General features: G+C 37.2%; 1 protein-coding gene and 1 pseudogene across 2 annotated transcripts; one reads left to right on the forward strand and one right to left on the reverse strand.

Moving 5' to 3' along the window:
- The first annotated feature begins 4,606 nt into the window (after positions 1-4,606).
- On the forward strand, positions 4,607-9,475 carry LOC137717354 (protein EARLY FLOWERING 3). Its single transcript, XM_068456686.2, has 4 exons — positions 4,607-5,358; positions 5,730-6,496; positions 8,002-8,053; positions 8,170-9,475. The coding sequence occupies exons 1-4, from the start codon at positions 5,179-5,181 to the stop codon at positions 9,193-9,195; spliced, it is 2,025 nt and encodes a 674-aa protein (XP_068312787.2). The 5' UTR covers positions 4,607-5,178; the 3' UTR covers positions 9,196-9,475.
- Positions 9,476-9,772: 297 nt separating this feature from the next.
- Positions 9,773-12,064, reverse strand: LOC137718155 (protein neprosin-like; annotated as a pseudogene). The gene is made up of 7 exons (XR_015965503.1): positions 11,841-12,064; positions 11,672-11,758; positions 11,129-11,440; positions 10,818-10,979; positions 10,651-10,704; positions 10,379-10,525; positions 9,773-10,277 (listed from the first exon to the last, which is right to left on the reverse strand). The product of XR_015965503.1 is annotated as a protein neprosin-like (transcript).
- Positions 12,065-17,533: the final 5,469 nt, after the last annotated feature.

The following is a 17,533-nucleotide window of genomic DNA, read 5'->3' on the forward strand; positions in this document are numbered from 1 at the left end:
AACAATAATGGAAATAGTAATACGAATAAATAAAAACTGGTTTACCTGAAATGATAATAGGTGCAAACGTAAGTGTGACACAAGTTCAGAGCATAACACCTAAAGCAGTCCAAAGAAAATGACGCAACAGCAGTACACCCGAAGGTGGCCCTACGCTGGTGATCGTCTGTCAGAAATGCCGGGAAAGCCCTCTGGGAAACCACCAAACCTGCTAGACAACTAGAACCTGGAGGGTCGCAAAACAAAAGCGTGAGTGGGCAAAAACAAAGCTTTTCGAAAACCATTTAACAAATAAGTTCTAACCCCTCGCCGTAAAACCTGTATACTTCCCAGAAAATAAACATATGTACATATATATATATACCAATCATGCTCCAGGATATGCCATGCCAATTCTCACAATGAAATGCAAGTGCTCAAGTGAAAATCATATCAATATCATATAGTTTGGCAGCCGGAGTCACCTAACGTGACTTGTACGGCTGAATCTAGAGCTCAAATCTCCATCTCAATAACTAAACCTGCCCACGAGTCGGAACCACCTAAAGTGGTCTGTACGACAGGCCTGGGTGTAATACATATAAACGCTCTAGTGCTACGATCACGTGAAGGCTGTGCGAATAATCGCGGGTCACCTACGAGTCGGAATCACCTAATGTGGTCTGTACGACAGGACTGTGCACCTAACTTGGATCCAAGCTGAGCGTGTGGTGCGGGAGGTGAACATCACGTGAAGGACTGTGCCCTACTCTGGGCGGGAGCACTAACACCGGGGGTGCAGGTTATGAGCTCTCTAAGCATCTCAAATCGCCACTGAATGTAAACATGAATAACACTTACCTGGCACTTACCTGTGCGTCCGCAGCACCCAATATGCATATGTATATATATACAACTAATAATGCAACTAATGATGCATAAATAACGATAATCTAATGCATGGCATATGGCAAATGACAATTCAAATCAATTTCTGGGAAAATATAAGTATATAGGTATATACGGAAAACCAAAAGCCCACTCACTGGTATGTGGAAGGGTCGTAGCCCCCCTGCCTCGAGTGACCACGCTCGTCCTCGGGATAGGTATCACCTATATGCGAAACAACTACAAAAACGTTAATGTTAAAGCACATAACCAACCTTTTGAAATAACTTCTCATACAATGCTCAAATGGGCTGTATGAATACACCAACGTGATCTACTCAACCTCAGGAACATCCCCATATTTTTAAAATAATTTTTCACCACCGCACGCGCCCTCACGGGCCGGCCAAGGCACGTGCCTGGCATGCTGACGGCATCAACTGACGCCGTAAGGGAATATTCCGTTATCCCTAACGGTTTCCGTCAACGGCGTCAGGAATATTCCGTCAGACTTGACGGAATATTCCGTCGTCTTCTCCGGCGAGCCTCTGGCGCCGGAAAATCGGGAAAATTTCAAACTTCGATATCTTCTTCGTTTTTCAACCAAATTTCACAAAATTGGTACCAAAATGAAGCTTACAACGAGAGGAACACAATCATACCACTTTCAAGTGCTAAAAACCATGAAATCTCACCTGGAAAATCAACCCAACTCCGGCCAACCTCGAAACTCGTGATCCCGACGTCCAAAACCTTCAAACGAACCACCCCGAGCCTCCTAGGGACCTCACCAAGCTTCCTACAAGCTTGAAATTTCCTAAAACGTGAGAAATCACATGTGCATGAACAGTACCCGAAATCGGGCATCGTGGATTCGACGTGAAAACGAAGGTGTTCTTACCTGAAAAAGGTATGGTTGGACTCCTACAAGCCTCACGAGCTCGAATATGTGCTTGGATTCCACGATCTGTGAAGGTTTGATAGGTTTGTGGGTGTGTCCGTACATTTCAAAGGAAATGGGAAAGGAATGGGGACTCGGGACAGTGTGCAGGAAACAGGAGGAAGGGTTGTGGTGTGTGGGAAAGTGTGTGTGGCCTACAACATGCCAACCAAACTAAAAAACAACCAATAAACCTAAAGAAATCGAACTAGGGGCAATTTTGTCTTTTCACACGTACGTTGTAATATTTCTGGGACGGGCTGTCACAGTGAATGTAAAGGATTTGTAGCTCAAGTTGTTCGTACTATTTATTTTACCCATGAAACAAAATTAAGGAATAATACTCAAAATTAAATAAATTTAGGCTTTCAAAGACCAAAAGATCAGTCTTTGAGAAGAGAAATTAAGGGGTGTATTCAATGATTTTGAGGAATACTGGATTTATGAATCCATAAGTTTTGATGGAATTTAATTCATTTCTAGAGATGCTAGGTAAAATTTGAGTGAACTTCCTCAAATTTCGAGGAGATATGAGAGCTAAGAATGATTAGACCATCTCCAATCCTTAGAATAAAACCTAAAATTTTTAGCTTAGAAAATTTAGGTTTTAACTCAAAATCAGTTTTTCTGCTCCAACATTTTTGGCCTAAAATTTTTAGCTTGAGGTTATTATTAAAGAATAAAATTGGGCTAATTAAAAAAAAAATTATGTGCACCATCCTAATTTAATTTTATGAACATTTTAACATAAAAAAAAATTTAGATTCCGATAAATATTGAAAAATCACTAAATTTGGGTGAATTTTGAGTTAAATAAAATTTTTAATTATTTTAGCCGTTATATGTAAATTTGGGCTGTTAGATCTTTTTTTATATCGTTGGATTTAATCATATTAGATATCAGCAGTTGGATTCAATGAAATTATAAATATAAAACAAAAAAAATATATAAATCTGGATCATTAGTCCATTTGAATTGTGGCAGTTGTATCAGAAAAAAAAAAAAGTTGTTGGACTCATTGTTGCGGCATACAAGATAGGGACATGCCCACGTGGGTGGGGTCTGGCTGGTGTTGGACTATTGCTAGTTAGCGCGTGCCAGCGCATCCAAGCGTGGGTCTTGGGTAACTGGGCTTCACATCTCGTTTTTCACTCTCGCATGTGGACTCCACCACTAACCTTGACCTAAATTTTGGCCTAAATCTGGACTTTTTTTTTTTCTTCCATTTTAAGACATAACCCCATTTTAGAACAAGGGTTGGAACGAAATGGGGGGAATAGAAGAAAAAAATTTAGAACTTACTCCAAGGGTTGGAGTTGGTCTCAAAATACACTACAAAGTCTCTCTATTTGTTTCATAGGTCCTAACTTTTTAAAATCCCTTAAAATCAATTGTTAATTGAATACATGCAAAATATTAGACACTCCTTTAAAATCCTACTTGAATGCTTATGAATTCTTTTTAAAAATTAAATCTTTTAAAATTCCAATTAAATACTCTCCTAAATAAAATGAAAAAAAATGATAAATTACAAAAAACTACATCAACTATTAGGTCAACTACAGTTTCATACCCCATCTTTAAAACATTTCAATGTCATACCTTGTCTTCGAACTTGTTGCAATGTCATACCTTTCGTTAGTTTGTCTGTCAATTCCTCTGTTAAATGTTGATGTAGCTTGAGACGAGACCCACTTTCTATTAAAAAATTAATTAACTATTAAAAAAATTAAAATACAATTATCTAAATATTTTTATAAAACTAATGTGGGACCCAACCACCTTCTTCCTATCCCAACCCGTCCCCCCCCCCCCCCCAACCCTTCTCCATCGTGACTCTTCTTCGCCCTCGCCCTTATTTATCGCCGTCATCCTCCCTCACCCTTCCCTCTTCTCCCAAAATCTCCTTTCCCCAACCTAAAAATCCCCCATCACCCCATTCCCCATCACTCGCCTACTCCCTTATCTCCAAATATGAGGGATGAAGACTAAGAGACTGAGACAGAGCAGGCTTGAGAAACGATAGCTCCTCCTCGATCATGCAGGTGTTGACGATGAAAATAAAGACTGGAGGTAAGGTGGGTTTTTCAATGGACGAGTTGTACTCGATGGTGGCGTACCTGGGGGAAAAGCTCGGCGGGGAGGTTCTCGTCGGAGATGGTGGTGTAGTGGGGAGGGAAGTGGTTGCGGGTGAAGCAGAAAAGCCAGATCCAGATCTTGGCGGTGTAATTGACGGTGGAGAAGGGGTTGAGGACGGAGCGCCAAGTGCGGCAGCGGAGGGGGGAGTAGGAGAGGACGGGCATGGAGGGGAATGGCTTGATTATAGTGTAGATGGCAGAGACTTGATTGGAATTTGGCAAGGATGGCTGGGTGGAGAAGACGATTGAGTTGGGAGGATGAGTGCGAGGGAAAGTCACGGTGGGAAGGGTGGGGGTGGGGGGAGGAAAAAGGTGGGTGGGTCCCACATTATTTAAAAAAAATATTTAAATAATTGTATTTTAATTTTTTTAATATTTAATTAAATTTTTAATAGAAAGTATGTCCTATCTCAAGTCACGTCAGCATTTAACAGAGGAATTGAAAGATAAACAAACGGAAGGTATAACATTGCAATAAATTAGAAGATAAAATATGACATTAAAATAGAAATTGTGATTGAGCTAATGTAATGTTTTGTAATTTACCAAAATAATACTGAGTTGGAAACGGCAAGGACAAGAATAAAAAGGCAAGACAAGGCAATAATGATAAAAAGTGGAGTTTTTTTTTCCTCCTAGCAATCTATAGCCTTTAAGCCAAACAAGGGGCCCAACAAACCCCGCACTTTTCACTTTCCCTTTTCATTATCTCTCTCTCCTTGCGGAATCCCTGAATTAAGCTTTGCCTTCTCTCTCTCCATGTTTCTCTCTCCTCTCTCTGAGCCCTCAAACCCCAATCTGTTTCTTGGCTCTGCTTTTGTTCCTATCCCTTCTTTTCCACAACTCACGCTCTGAGTTCGTTCCTCCATTAGTTTTCACTTCCCAAGTCCCTTTTCCCCCCCTCAGCTGGGATAATCCAGAAATCTCTCATTTTTTCTAACATTTTCTGTGAATTTTGACATCTGGGTTCTACCTGATTTCGAGCTTCCCTTTCTGGGTTCTGATCAGCTGGTCTGTTTTCAGCTTTTGGAAAACCTGGTTTCCACTTCTGGGTTCTTCTGGAATTCGATCTTTTACGGAAAGGTGAAGGCTTTTTAGCTATCTACCTTTAGATTTTTTTCAGATCCTTTGACAAAGGAGCTGTTTTTGGAGTAATTTTCAAGTGGGTTTTGGAAAATCGAATGTAAAAATCGGTTTTTTGCACTTTGGGTTTGGAGTGTTGGTGTTGAAATATGAAGAGAGGGAACGAGGAGAAGGTTATGGGGCCTATGTTTCCGAGGCTCCATGTGAATGATGCAGATAAAGGAGGACCAAGAGCTCCTCCAAGGAACAAGATGGCCCTCTATGAGCAGCTGAGCATCCCATCTCAGAGGTTCAATCCTGGAGTGCTGCCTCTTAATTCAAATAACCAGGTTATAATTTGTGCTTATTGTTTCTTATTTATGGTTTATTTGGGACTATTTTTGATGTGTTATTCTTTTTACCAAGTAGTTAGGTTATGAATTTTTCTCAGGATGTGGATTTAATTTTTTTTGTAGTAGATAACTATAAATTTTGTTTTATGCTATATCCAGTAGTTTTACATGTTACTATGTCTATAAGTTATGTTTTAGTGCTTATTAATTCAGTCCAAAAAATTTAAAAAATGCCAATATAGCTAATATTTGCAGCATGCTGATTTTAGAGGGGAAAAGTAATGGTGTGTTAGTGTTGCAAGCTTGTTTAGTATGAACAGAAAATGATTATCGCATATCTGAATTTTGGGAACAATTTATGTTTCCAGGGGAGTTGTTCGGATGGAAATTTGCCTTTTCCACTTCATGGTCATCCATCTACACCTACTCATCAGGCTGAGATGTTGCATGGTCGCCAGTCCGACCGAGCAAATGTGAACTTGCCCTTTGAACAAACCAACCTAACAAGGAAGATCGGAGATGAAGATGATTTTAGTGTTCCTGAGTTTGTTCAATCAAGGATGGGTCTTGGTCATAGTAAAACTCAAATTGTTAGTGACAAGGAAAAGCTTACTCCCATCAGCTCACCTCATTCTGGCCATTTAGTAAAAGTAAAAAATGCGGCGAAGAAGGATCCAAAACAAATAAGCTCCCCAACTCTGAATTTAAGACGAGAAGTAAATGCATCACCAAATCAAGAGGATGCAGAATGTTCAGTTCCGAGATTCAACAGGTTAGCTGAGAGTGATGCTTGCTTACAACAAGAGTCCAGATCTGGATCACGGCCAAACGTCACTGGACAAGGTGATGGTCTTGTTGAGTCTTCAAGGGATGTAGAGAAGGGAACTGTTTCCAGGGAAAGAAGTGTTTCTTGTTCCAGGGCGGATCCTAGCAGTCCAAATGAGCCTGATAATGACAGTGAATACCGTGGAGACACAGCGTGTATTTCACCTCAAATGGGACATGTAGACAAAAGTGACGATGTCTCAGAGACCTCCATGGTGGATTCTATATCCGGCATGGACATCTCTCCTGATGACGTTGTAGGAATAATAGGCCAGAAACATTTCTGGACGGCAAGAAAAGCAATTGTCAAGTAAGTCTCTATTTTCTCCAGTAGTTCAATTCAGTTGTTACTTTGCGCTTAAAAATTTTGAAGTTCACCTTTTTCCCAGTATGCAGTATATGAAGCATTTGGCGTCATAATATCTTCGTTTTATTGAATATTTATGTACTTATGCTTTGCGTTACTTTTTTCTTCCACGTCGCTGGTTTAGACTATTATTTATTTAACCATTAGGAACATTGAATAAGTTTTATTAGAACGGCAACTTTGAAGGGAGGTGAGATTCCATAGTGCATAGTCCCGGGATTCCTTCTAAAGTGGAATTATTTTGTTTTATAAGGCCCTCAATAACTAACACTGGATATGAATCATCTTACAGCAGGGAAAAGTACATCTTAATAGAGTTACCTTGTGCAACATGGCCTCTGAGACAGCGGATCATCTCATTATTCGTTGCCTTTTTGTATCTGCCTGTCGGGTGTATTCCTGTCTCGGTTTGGTGATGCTTTTGGGGGTTTCCTTGTTCACTATGAAAAGATTTCCCTTCATGGCACTTGAGGGCTGGGAGCAAAAAGGGGAACAAGTGATGAAGGGTTGTCCTTGGGACTACATTTTGTGGATCTTGGACTATATTTGACAATATAGTTGATATGGTGGTGGGCATGGTGGTGAGGAGGATTACATCTCTTATGTAGTATTTTGACGTGGTGTGTTGGAAAAATCTTATTAGGTTGGGGTTTATGTTGTCGTTTTATATGCTTTATAGGATATGAGAGTTTCCCCTATATATGGGTTCTAATCATTACACGCTCGTTTATTTTTCATTATGAAATGTAATTATTTCCATGTGAATCAGAAAGCTTTAGTTTGCAAAATTGTTTTATGATTTTAATTGAACATTACAAATTTCAGGCTGTTTTTATGTTAAAGAAAGGAGATTTGCAGACGTCTAAATGATTTATGTCACTGATATTTGCTATGTTTTGGAATCCATTATAGCATTTAGCTTTCGTTCTAATTGCTCTGAAGATAATTTTGAAGTTATTTTTTTTATCCATTATTAGTTTTATTGCTCTGAAGTGCTTCGTTGTTTATAATTTCTGATGTGCAATTTGCTGCATCCATACTTAAGATGTTTCCTTCCCATGTTTGGTAAATGTCATATTTGTCCACAATCCTGATCAATATCACGTCTAAGGATTACCTTGGGGTTGGTCAGGTGGAGTTAATGGGCTATGGTGATTTTCACGGGTAAGCATATATTTTGTGATTAAAGCACGTAGTCCTTTTTCTGTTCTCTCTTAATAATGTGAGTTTCTATTTTCTGTTCTCATGAATCTAATCCAATAATCCACAGTGGGGGATTGTTTTAGTACAAATGATTCTGTCAAGTGCCCGATTTTAGTTTCTGTCCAGTTTATTGTTGTGTTTTCTCATATTGGTTTTCTTTTGTTTTTGTGATTCTCCAAGCTTCATATGATTTGTTGTCTATTGTGCAACTATGTTTTTGACCCGACTCCTCTTACTTTCTACAGTCAGCAAAGATTGTTTGCAGTTCAAGTATTTGAGTTGCATAGACTCATTAAGGTAAGACCCTAAATGGATCGATTCCGTTTGATTTCCTTGTGTTGAGAATATATATATAACCGTATATATTGACTTAGGTTGGAAGAATTAGCTTAATGAAATTTTCTTTTGAACAGGTCCAACGACTGATTGCTGGATCTCCACATCTTTTGCTTGAAGATACTGCTTTTCTGGGCACATCTACTTTAAGGGGCTCTCCGGCAAAAAAACTCTCATCGGAGTATGTTGTAAAGCCACTTTTACATGTTGTAAAGCGCAAACACGAGCCTGAGGAGCCAAACAACAAAATGGAATGTTCTGCGGAAAATGCAGTAGGGAAAACATCTCATTCTTCTGTGAGAAATGGTAGTCAGACTTCAAATAATGGGCCATATTTAGGAAACCCACAGCCAACACCTGTGGCTACTGATAATAAAGCCAATCCTTGGTGTTTCCATCAATCACCTGGACATCAGTTGTTAATTCCAGTAATGTCACCCTCGGAAGGACTTGTATACAAGCCGTATAATGGACCAGGATATATGGGAGCAGTTTGTGGAGGATGCGGACCTTTCAGCTCAACTCCCATGGCGGGCAACTTTGTTAAGCCAACTTACGGGGTTCCATCTTCTCATCATCAAGGAATGGGGGTTCTTCCTGTCCCCCCCTCACTAGGTCACACTTACTTTCCTCCATATGGCATGTCTGTTATGAATCCAGCCATGTCGACCTTACCTGTTGAGCAAATGCATTGGTTTGCTGGACTTGGTTCACATGGTCACACCGATCAGTCATCGGGAGGAGGTACAAACTCCAATGTGCAGCATCAAAGCTCGTGCAACATGCCATCCCGGAAAAATGTCACTATTCCCCATGCCAAAAAGTTTCAGCCATCTACTGACAGTGGGTTACAAGGAAGTACTGCAAATAGTACAGGCGACAGAGCACCAGTGAGGACAAATCAAAATGCTGAAGGAAGCGATGCTCTCCAACTACTTCCTATGGTTCCGGTCATTCCAGACGGAGTTCCCCAATCTCACGATACAGACCAGCCAACGCGGGCGATAAAAGTTGTGCCTCACAATCCTAGAACTGCAACTGCATCAGCTGCTCGAATTTTCCAGTCCATACAAGCAGAGAGAAAGCAGCAGGATTCAACCTAGCTGATTTTCTCTAGTTGGCGTGGTTCGGTCACTTCCTCATGTACCATTTTCGGAATTATATTTTGTAACGAGTTTTTTCTTTCGCTCGTCTCGGTCTTGTGAATGTATGTTCATATATGTATATCATATATATATATATATATATATATACCTCTTGTGAATGTATGTTAATATAAATCACAACCAGAGCTGTGTAATCTGAATATGCGAGATGTTATCTCTTGTGTTATGTTATATTGGGAATATAGGTAGCAATGGCATTTGCTATTTTCGGGTAAAAGGTGTAATTGTCCATTTTTAGGGCATTGAATCATCATTTAGAGCGTGAATTCTAGGTTTTTGGCCTTGGACTGTGAACACTTAAAACTTAAATTTAAGCTTCCTAGGATTAAAGTTGAATAAAACTAGGTAAAAACAAGATTTTGCTCGACGCGTTCATCATGTAAGAAAGAACAAATGTCTTGTCAAAAGACCAAAACCTTGTACCACAATGAAATTGTACTCGTCAAACACGAAGAAACCTCAAAATGTGAGGTTGGCAATAAAGTTACTCTATAATTCGACTCGGTAACATCTATTAGCACTTTAAAATAATCATCGTGCAATTTTTCACTTTTTATTTTTTTTTTTAACTGAGAAAGAGCATATAATTAATAACCACTAAGCACCCTAATCCGAGTATTTAGAATAATCAGTTACAATCAGGAGGATGTAAACCCGGGCCGCCGAAGTAAAACACAGGTTCTTCAGCAAGTGAAGCTGCATAGTTCACTGCAGCGTAGCAATACTCTTCATCTGTAAAAGTCCCTACCCACTCAGGATACTTGAGCTGCTGTGAGTAATCTATGATCCTAATTTGCTTAATATAACATGCATTCCCCTCTTTGTTCCATGCAAAATCACCGCTTCCCATTCCAGTTGCAGTGTGTGGATGGTTTTTCTTAATCTTGGAGCTGTACACCTCCCCACCCCACTCAACTAAAGATGCAGCGCCTTTTGTCAGGTAAGAGGAGCTCTCCGGGAAAGTATCCGACTGGGATGTTTTGGCCGACGCGCACCCACCAGTTGTTCGTGTGGAAGTCCTAAGGCAGGAACAGAACTGGTTATAAAATGTTAATTATAGAAAAACAGAAGTAACGGATAAGGGGGAATTGTTTAGCGTCAACGAGTTGATATTTCAGACCTTGGTGATGCTGAAGGTGGTCTGATACTGCGGACCCGAAGCAGATGAAATAGGTTGAAGGGCCATGCCGAGGGCTATGTCTTTGTTCGTTTGCACAAATCCTGAGCAAGTAAGATCAAAGCAGCCTGTTGATTTGTATGCGTCCTTCTGAAAGAAGATAAATAAAGGGTTTTTATCAGAAAAGTTCTCCGAGGTTTGGCAACTCATCATTTTTGTATGGAACCAGTGGCATTTGCCTGTTTCTTTTGATCATTTTGTAATGAAGTACTTACAGTCCAATAGACGAAAAGTCGAGTTGATCCATCACCATATACCCTTGGATTTACCTATAAGATAAAAAGGAAGATGTATGTATGTATACGTGTTAGACTGTCATTTTGGGACTTCAGATGAAATCGATATTTATTCATTTACAGATGAAGCGTCCAGTATTACTTACCACCCAGCCTGATTCAACGCTTTCAAAGGCGTCGCCAGGTCCATTCTTGAGCCATATTTGAGCAGTAGTGAACTCATCTGGCGATTCAACTTTTGGGTTCCAAATATTTATATCTCCTTGAGCACCTATATAACTATATCCAACTGTTACAAGGATAGCAGCCTGCAGGTTCACATAAAATTTGGGCCAATAATTGCACAAGTTCAACAAGATATCAATGGGACATTGTTTTCAGCTTTTTGTTCAATGAAAATTGAACACTAAAAACTGAAATGGTTATCTAATGAGCCCAATACATGACGTTTGCTTACTGAGCGATTGACTTGAGGACCAAGTTCGACTCGGGTGCCATTGATGATTACACTGCCTTTCTCATCGTTGGTTGAGTGGTAGGAATTTGCTGGTTTCTTCCCAAAGTGTTCAAGTCCAGTAGCTCTCAGCAAGTCTCGCCTTTGAATTCTCCTAATCGGAATGGTTCCATCTGGACAACTACCACTCCTCTGCCAAATTTGAGATAATACTTGCTGAGAAGAATTATGATCATTTTGTACATGATTACTTGCACTGGGACTGGGACTAGAACTAGGGCTTGGAGTAGAAGCCTCTCGAAAATTCGGTGTTATCTGCAATACATAATTAACCTCATTAATTTTCCAATCATAAAACATTAATACACATAAATCACAACGAAATCCCTCACAAAATATGTAAACAATCAAATGTTCTATTAACTCAGTTAGATGTAACTGCCAAATGCTTCTCAAAAAAGGAAAAAAAAACACACCAAAAATCCGACAGATTTCTTCAAGTTTTTGTTTCATACATTCTTCGAATTAACATAAATGATTGAAGACCTGAATTTTGTGGTTCCGCAACGCGGGATGATCAAAAGAAGGCTGTTTGTAGATGTCAACACAATCAATGGTATCTCCATCTTCACTCTACAAGAAATCAAAAAATCTCAAAGGTGTTAAAGTGAGATTAGTCTGCAGAAAAGATAATTAAAATGGCGGAAAATCGGACCTTAATAGTCTTCACCCGGGGCTTATTGAGAAGCTTCAACTTCTTATGAACTTCCAAAGTAGCTTGCTTTGCTTTAGAATTCACATGAGGATGATGATATGCTGCTCCAACACTAAAAACAAACAATCCCATTACTAACAAGAGCAATATACTCCTTTTCCCCATCATCGATCTCTCCGCTTCACTCAAAATCTTGCAGAGCACACAGAGAGAGAGAGAGAGAGAGAGGAATGTGTCTGGTTTGAGAGGAGGAAGATAAGAATGTCTTGATTATGTACTGTGCGTGCATGCCCTCATGGCTTCAGTTTTAGTCCACGTGTCAAATGAGCAATTCATGCAGGTTTAAATAGTGAGCTGGAAAATTTTGCATGTATGGAAAGGAAGAGGGGTTACATCTGTATTCAGTGAATCAAGCTGTTGTGATTAATTAGAGAGACAAACTTGCTTATTTATTGGACAATTGGTTATCTTTTAATTCAACAAATTCTGTAAAAAAATGTGCAAATTCAAAGAATTCATGTAAGAATTATCCGTAAAAGGAATGCTAGTTACCTTCTTCATTTGTATTTCCGATTCCATGGATGTCATGTGGACCTTATTGACACTTAAATCTATGTATCAATTGTTTATAAAATTTCTTTTTTGTTTCCGTGTATGCTCCTAAGTAAATTTCGCGTGTCAACCAGATCATTATTATTATTCATCGAGCTCTCTTCCCTACTTGCATTTCAAAGCCACGTGGGCTTTATTTACATCTAAATCTATGCATTAATTGCTGATAAATTTTATTTCTTCTCTTTTCACTTACACTATGTTTGGATGAGGGAAATAAATTTGGGATTTTGATAAAAGTCAGAATTTATGAATGTCAATGCACCAATTCCCTTGTTTGGATTCATAAACATAGAAATTTAGAATTTCCTCGTGGAAAAATACTTGAAATTTAGGACTTTCAATTCCCAAGTTTAAATTCCATGTAAATATGTGTCATTTTCAAATTTCTAGGGTGATAGTTTAAAAATAACAAATTCCGTTCAAATTCTAATGTTCTTTTAAGGTAAGAAAATTTACAAATTCTAGAAAATTGAATACTGTCATTTCAATTTCAGTCATTTTAAAATTCCTTAGTAATCTTAAATTTCTTCATCCAAACAGAATGTTATGTCCCTAATTAAATTCCGAATTTCAACCAAATCATTGATATTATCCATCAAGCTACATTCTCCATTTGCCTTTCTCACTCAATGGAGGTCATCTCAACCTTATTTACACCTAAATCTATGTATTAATTGTCTATAAAATTTCTTTATTCTCTTCCCATTTAAGCCCCTAATGAAATTCTAGATGTCAACCAAATCACTGAAATTATCCATTGAATATGACAAATTTTGTTATTTTTAATAAACTGTAATTGATATTCTAAAAATCTTACATAAAGTCTATTACATCAATTAAGTAGCAAAAGCAAGTAAAACAGATGGCCAGCATTCCCCAACAAAATATAAACTTATTTGGAAACCTCTTGTAAACATCCAAAAACTGAATCCGGTTCAAATGTGGTGCAATCTTTTGGGCATAAATGGAAAATATGCCACTTTGGTAGAACCTTAAGATGTTAACTAATGAATTTTTTTTGCAATGTATATGGAATAAATATTTCATTTCCATACCTCTTAACTGTTGATTTGTTAAATCTAAATATAAATCTAAAGGTATTTGGATCTAAATAAGGTAACTTAGGAATTAAAAAAAAAAAAAAATCGACAGAGAATGAAAAAAGAAGAAGAAAAGAAATAGAAAATGATACGATCGGTACGTTATTACATATTCACTAGGAAGAGAGTTGCTAACAAGGTAGCGACTAAATCCGATTACAGTCGCTAACTTCGTACCGATCCATCTTTTCAATTTTAACTTTCTTTTTCAGTTTTTTATTTTTTTATTTGTGTGTGTCTGTCTGTTAATGTTTCTTTTGTTTCTCTTACCATAATAACAAATTATCATATTCATGTTCTTTAAAATATATTTTTTCGTGCAAAATTTATTATAATTCATATTTAAACACTTTAGATCAACGATTTAAAACCTAAATCTAAAGATATTTTTCTATTTTTTAACTACTTCAAATCATGAAGTGGTTTACTTTTGCATTTTAAGATAAAACTCGCTACCTAGTTAAATTTTATTCTTGGTTTTTTATACAAGCAATATTGAGAGGAAAGAAAATTGAACTCATGGATCAGAACTGTTTATATTATGGATCAATCTATAAAGATCGTCTCTGCAAAAAAATAAATTAAAACTAAGATTGTTTAGTCATCGAACTGTATAAAAAGTTAAAAACAGGTGAACGGAATTGGTAAAAGCATTACGAACCATCCATTTATTTGCTACAATAGATTGACTAAACGACCTTAGTTTTAATTCATTTTGTATAGAGACGATATTTACAGAATGATGTACAATATGAACGGTTCTGATCATAAGTATGAAGCTCTGTGATTGGAACACGATTTTTTTTTAATAAGAATCCTACTCTTAAATAACCAAATATTATTCATTACATTCGTTTTATTCGAGGACTTAAATCTTGTGCAGCTCCTCAGTAAATGATATAACTGCCTATAAATAATTAGTAAAAAAAAAAGGGAATTGTTATTAGCACTCCAAAAATTTCATTCTACACTCCAAACTTTCTATATTAGGAAAGAAAAATATATCTGTGAGGAGTGTAGAATGAAATTTTTGGAGTGCCAATAACACTTCCCAAAAAATATTGTAAAAACTTAACAAAACCGTTGTAAAAAGAATCTAAGCCGTTGCACAAAACGACTCCATTTTGTCAAGCGAACAGATTTAGCGCGGTTCCGCGTGACCCAAGTCACCTCCATTTATTACCAATCCCGCCACTCTCTGGTACAAATTCACACAGTTACACAGTAGAGAGAGAAACAAGAGAGTGAGAGAGTAGCTTGACGTTTACTCCAAGAATCCAAAAATGGGAAGTTCTTGCTTCAGATCTCCGCCTAGCTCAAGATTTTATTTGTTTAATTTTATCACTATGTCGGTTAAAACCGACAGTGGGTTGAATAATTTATATTTTAATTGCTACTTTATGTCAGTTTCATCTGCTATCATGTCAGAAGCGCACGTCACTTTTAACCGACGTAATGTTCAGTGTCGTTTTTAATCGACGCTGATTACAGAAATTAGAGTTATTGTCGGTTTTTGCTTCGCCAATGATAACTTAAAAATCTTGGTTTTAATAAATTGTAATTGACACTCTAAAAATCTTACATAAAGTCTATTACATCAATTAAGTAGGAAAAGCAAGTAAAACAGATGGCCATCATTCCCCAACAAAATATACACTTATTTGGAAACCTCTTGTAAACATCCAAAAACTGAATCTGGTTCAAATGTGGTGCAATCTTTTGGGCATAAATGGAAAATATGCCACTTTGGTAGAACTTTAAGATGTTAACTAATGACTTTTTTTTGCAATGTGTATGAAATAAATATTTCATTTCCATACCTCTTAACTGTTGATTTGTTAAATCTAAATATAAATCTAAAGGTATACGGATCTAAATAAAGTTACTTAGGAATAATAAAAAAAATCAACGGAAAAAGAAAAAAAGAGAAAAGAAATAGAAAATGATACGATCGGTACTTCATTACAGATTCACTTCGAAGAGTGTTGCTAACAATATAGCGACTATCTCCACATAAAGTCGCTAGAATCATACCGATCCATCTTTTCAATTTTTGCCTCCTTTTTCAGTTATTTATTTATTTATTTTTATTTTTTATTTGTGCATGTTAATGTTTCTTTTCTCTTACCATAATAACAAATTGTCATATTCATATTCTTCAAAATATATTTTTCCGTGCAAAATATATTATAATTCATATTTAAACACTTGAGATCAACAATTTAAAACGTAAATCTAAAGATATTTTTCTATTTTTCAACTAGTTCAAATCATGAAGTGGTTTGATTTTGCATTTTGAGATAAAACTCGTTACCTAGTTAAATTTTATTCTTGGTTTTTTATACAAGCAATATTGAGAGGAAAGAAATTTGAACGCATGGATCATAACTGTTTATATTATGGATCATTCTATAAAGATCGTCTTTACAAAAAAAATAAATTAAAATTAAGGTCGTTTGGTCATCGAACTGTATAAAAAGATAAAAACAAATGAACGGAATTGGTAAAAGCATTATGACATCCATTTATTTGCTATAATAGATTGACTAAACGACCTTAGTTTTAATTCATTTTGTACATAGACGATCTTTACAGAATTATGTACAATATGAACGGCTCTGATCATAAGCACGAAACTCTGTGATTCGAACACGAATTTTTTTTAATAGGAATTCGTACTCTTAAATAGCCAAATATTATTCATTACATTCGTTTTATTCGAGGATTTAAATCTTGTGCAGCTCCTCAGCAAGTGATGCCAGGCAGTTCGCCCCCGTGATGATTTTTTATTTCAGAGGTTTTGTACCTGTGGACTTTGTACTTGTTGGTGCTTGGAGAGCTGAGTCTGTAAGTTTCTCTCCCTCAAACGGCAACTTTCAATCGTATAACTATAGCATATCGAACGAAAAATTTCTCATTGTACTTCAGGGGCCGGAAAGTGCCTTGTGTAGGGCATGTACCTCCTATGAACTTCAGCACATATGTATAAAAGTCTTGCTATTTGGACAACATTCTATTGGCCACGTTGCTGAAACGGTGTCCCCTATTAGATGTGTCAGTAAATGTGGTACAAATAACATTATTTATCTATTGAATACTTTCGTTATTCGCCTCTTAACTTCAGTGCTTAAGCGTTAAGGATTGAATTATCACCAAATTTATTTGTCTTTGCATCTTTTATGTCAAATTAAACTAGTGTTCATTTCTTTTGTAGCCAAGTGGCATAAATTTTGAGCACATTGACTTGTCTGCAGGGAAGTTTGTTGGGTATGATGTGGAGTACCCAGTTATGATTTCTAATCTTCAGGCAGCTTTTGTGGTTGGGTCTTTTATGCCACCTGAAATTCGTCGTGGTTTTTAAAACTTGGTATGTGAAGCTAACTGTTCATCTGTGCATAAGATAAAACTTTAGAGTTAATGTTGCGGAATGTTACTCAGTTGTAAAATGATATGGTTATGTAGATACGGCATATTATGCTGTTAAACTTTCCAAATGAATGCATGAATAGTTCTACGATTCTACTTCTCTTGAGTAGTTTTAACTGCTTGTTTGTTTTGAGCGTGGTTGGATGGGACTACACCTTGCCAGCGGCTTCGACTATAAAAGCCTATACTTGGTTGTTTTTGACAGTCCATGAAGCTGATGCACAAGACAGACTTAGTTGTCTTACACATATTTCTGTGATGTATTTATTTCAAAATGTATATATCTGTTGTGTTGTGTGCCCCATTGGCGTGGATTGTAGTAATACTATGTGATGGTGTAACGGGTGACAAGTACACAAATTCTTCTCGTGATTTGGGTTCGATTTGCGAGTGAAGGTGGCCTTACATGGTTTCTGATATACCACCTTCTCCAAAGAGTTCAGTTTCTCCAAATCACGAGACGAAATTGTAGAAGTCCCACTTGGGCGTACAGTATATATACGGCCTTTCCTCTATCACTACCATCACTAATAAGCACACGAGCGATTTAAA

This window comes from Pyrus communis, chromosome 8 (assembly GCF_041283825.1).
Source record: "Pyrus communis isolate YQ-2024b chromosome 8, ASM4128382v1, whole genome shotgun sequence".
Taxonomy (NCBI): Eukaryota; Viridiplantae; Streptophyta; class Magnoliopsida; order Rosales; family Rosaceae; genus Pyrus; species Pyrus communis.

What these genes read in the sequence shown, in the direction of transcription:
- LOC137717354 (XM_068456686.2), top strand. Translation starts at nt 5,179, where the DNA reads ATGAAGAGAGGGAACGAGGAGAAGGTTATGGGGCCTATGTTTCCGAGG. An exon ending in CTCTTAATTCAAATAACCAG is followed by an intron (nt 5,359 to 5,729) that starts GTTATAATTTGT and finishes TTATGTTTCCAG; the next exon opens with GGGAGTTGTTCGGATGGAAA. An exon ending in GCAAGAAAAGCAATTGTCAA is followed by an intron (nt 6,497 to 8,001) that starts GTAAGTCTCTAT and finishes TACTTTCTACAG; the next exon opens with TCAGCAAAGATTGTTTGCAG.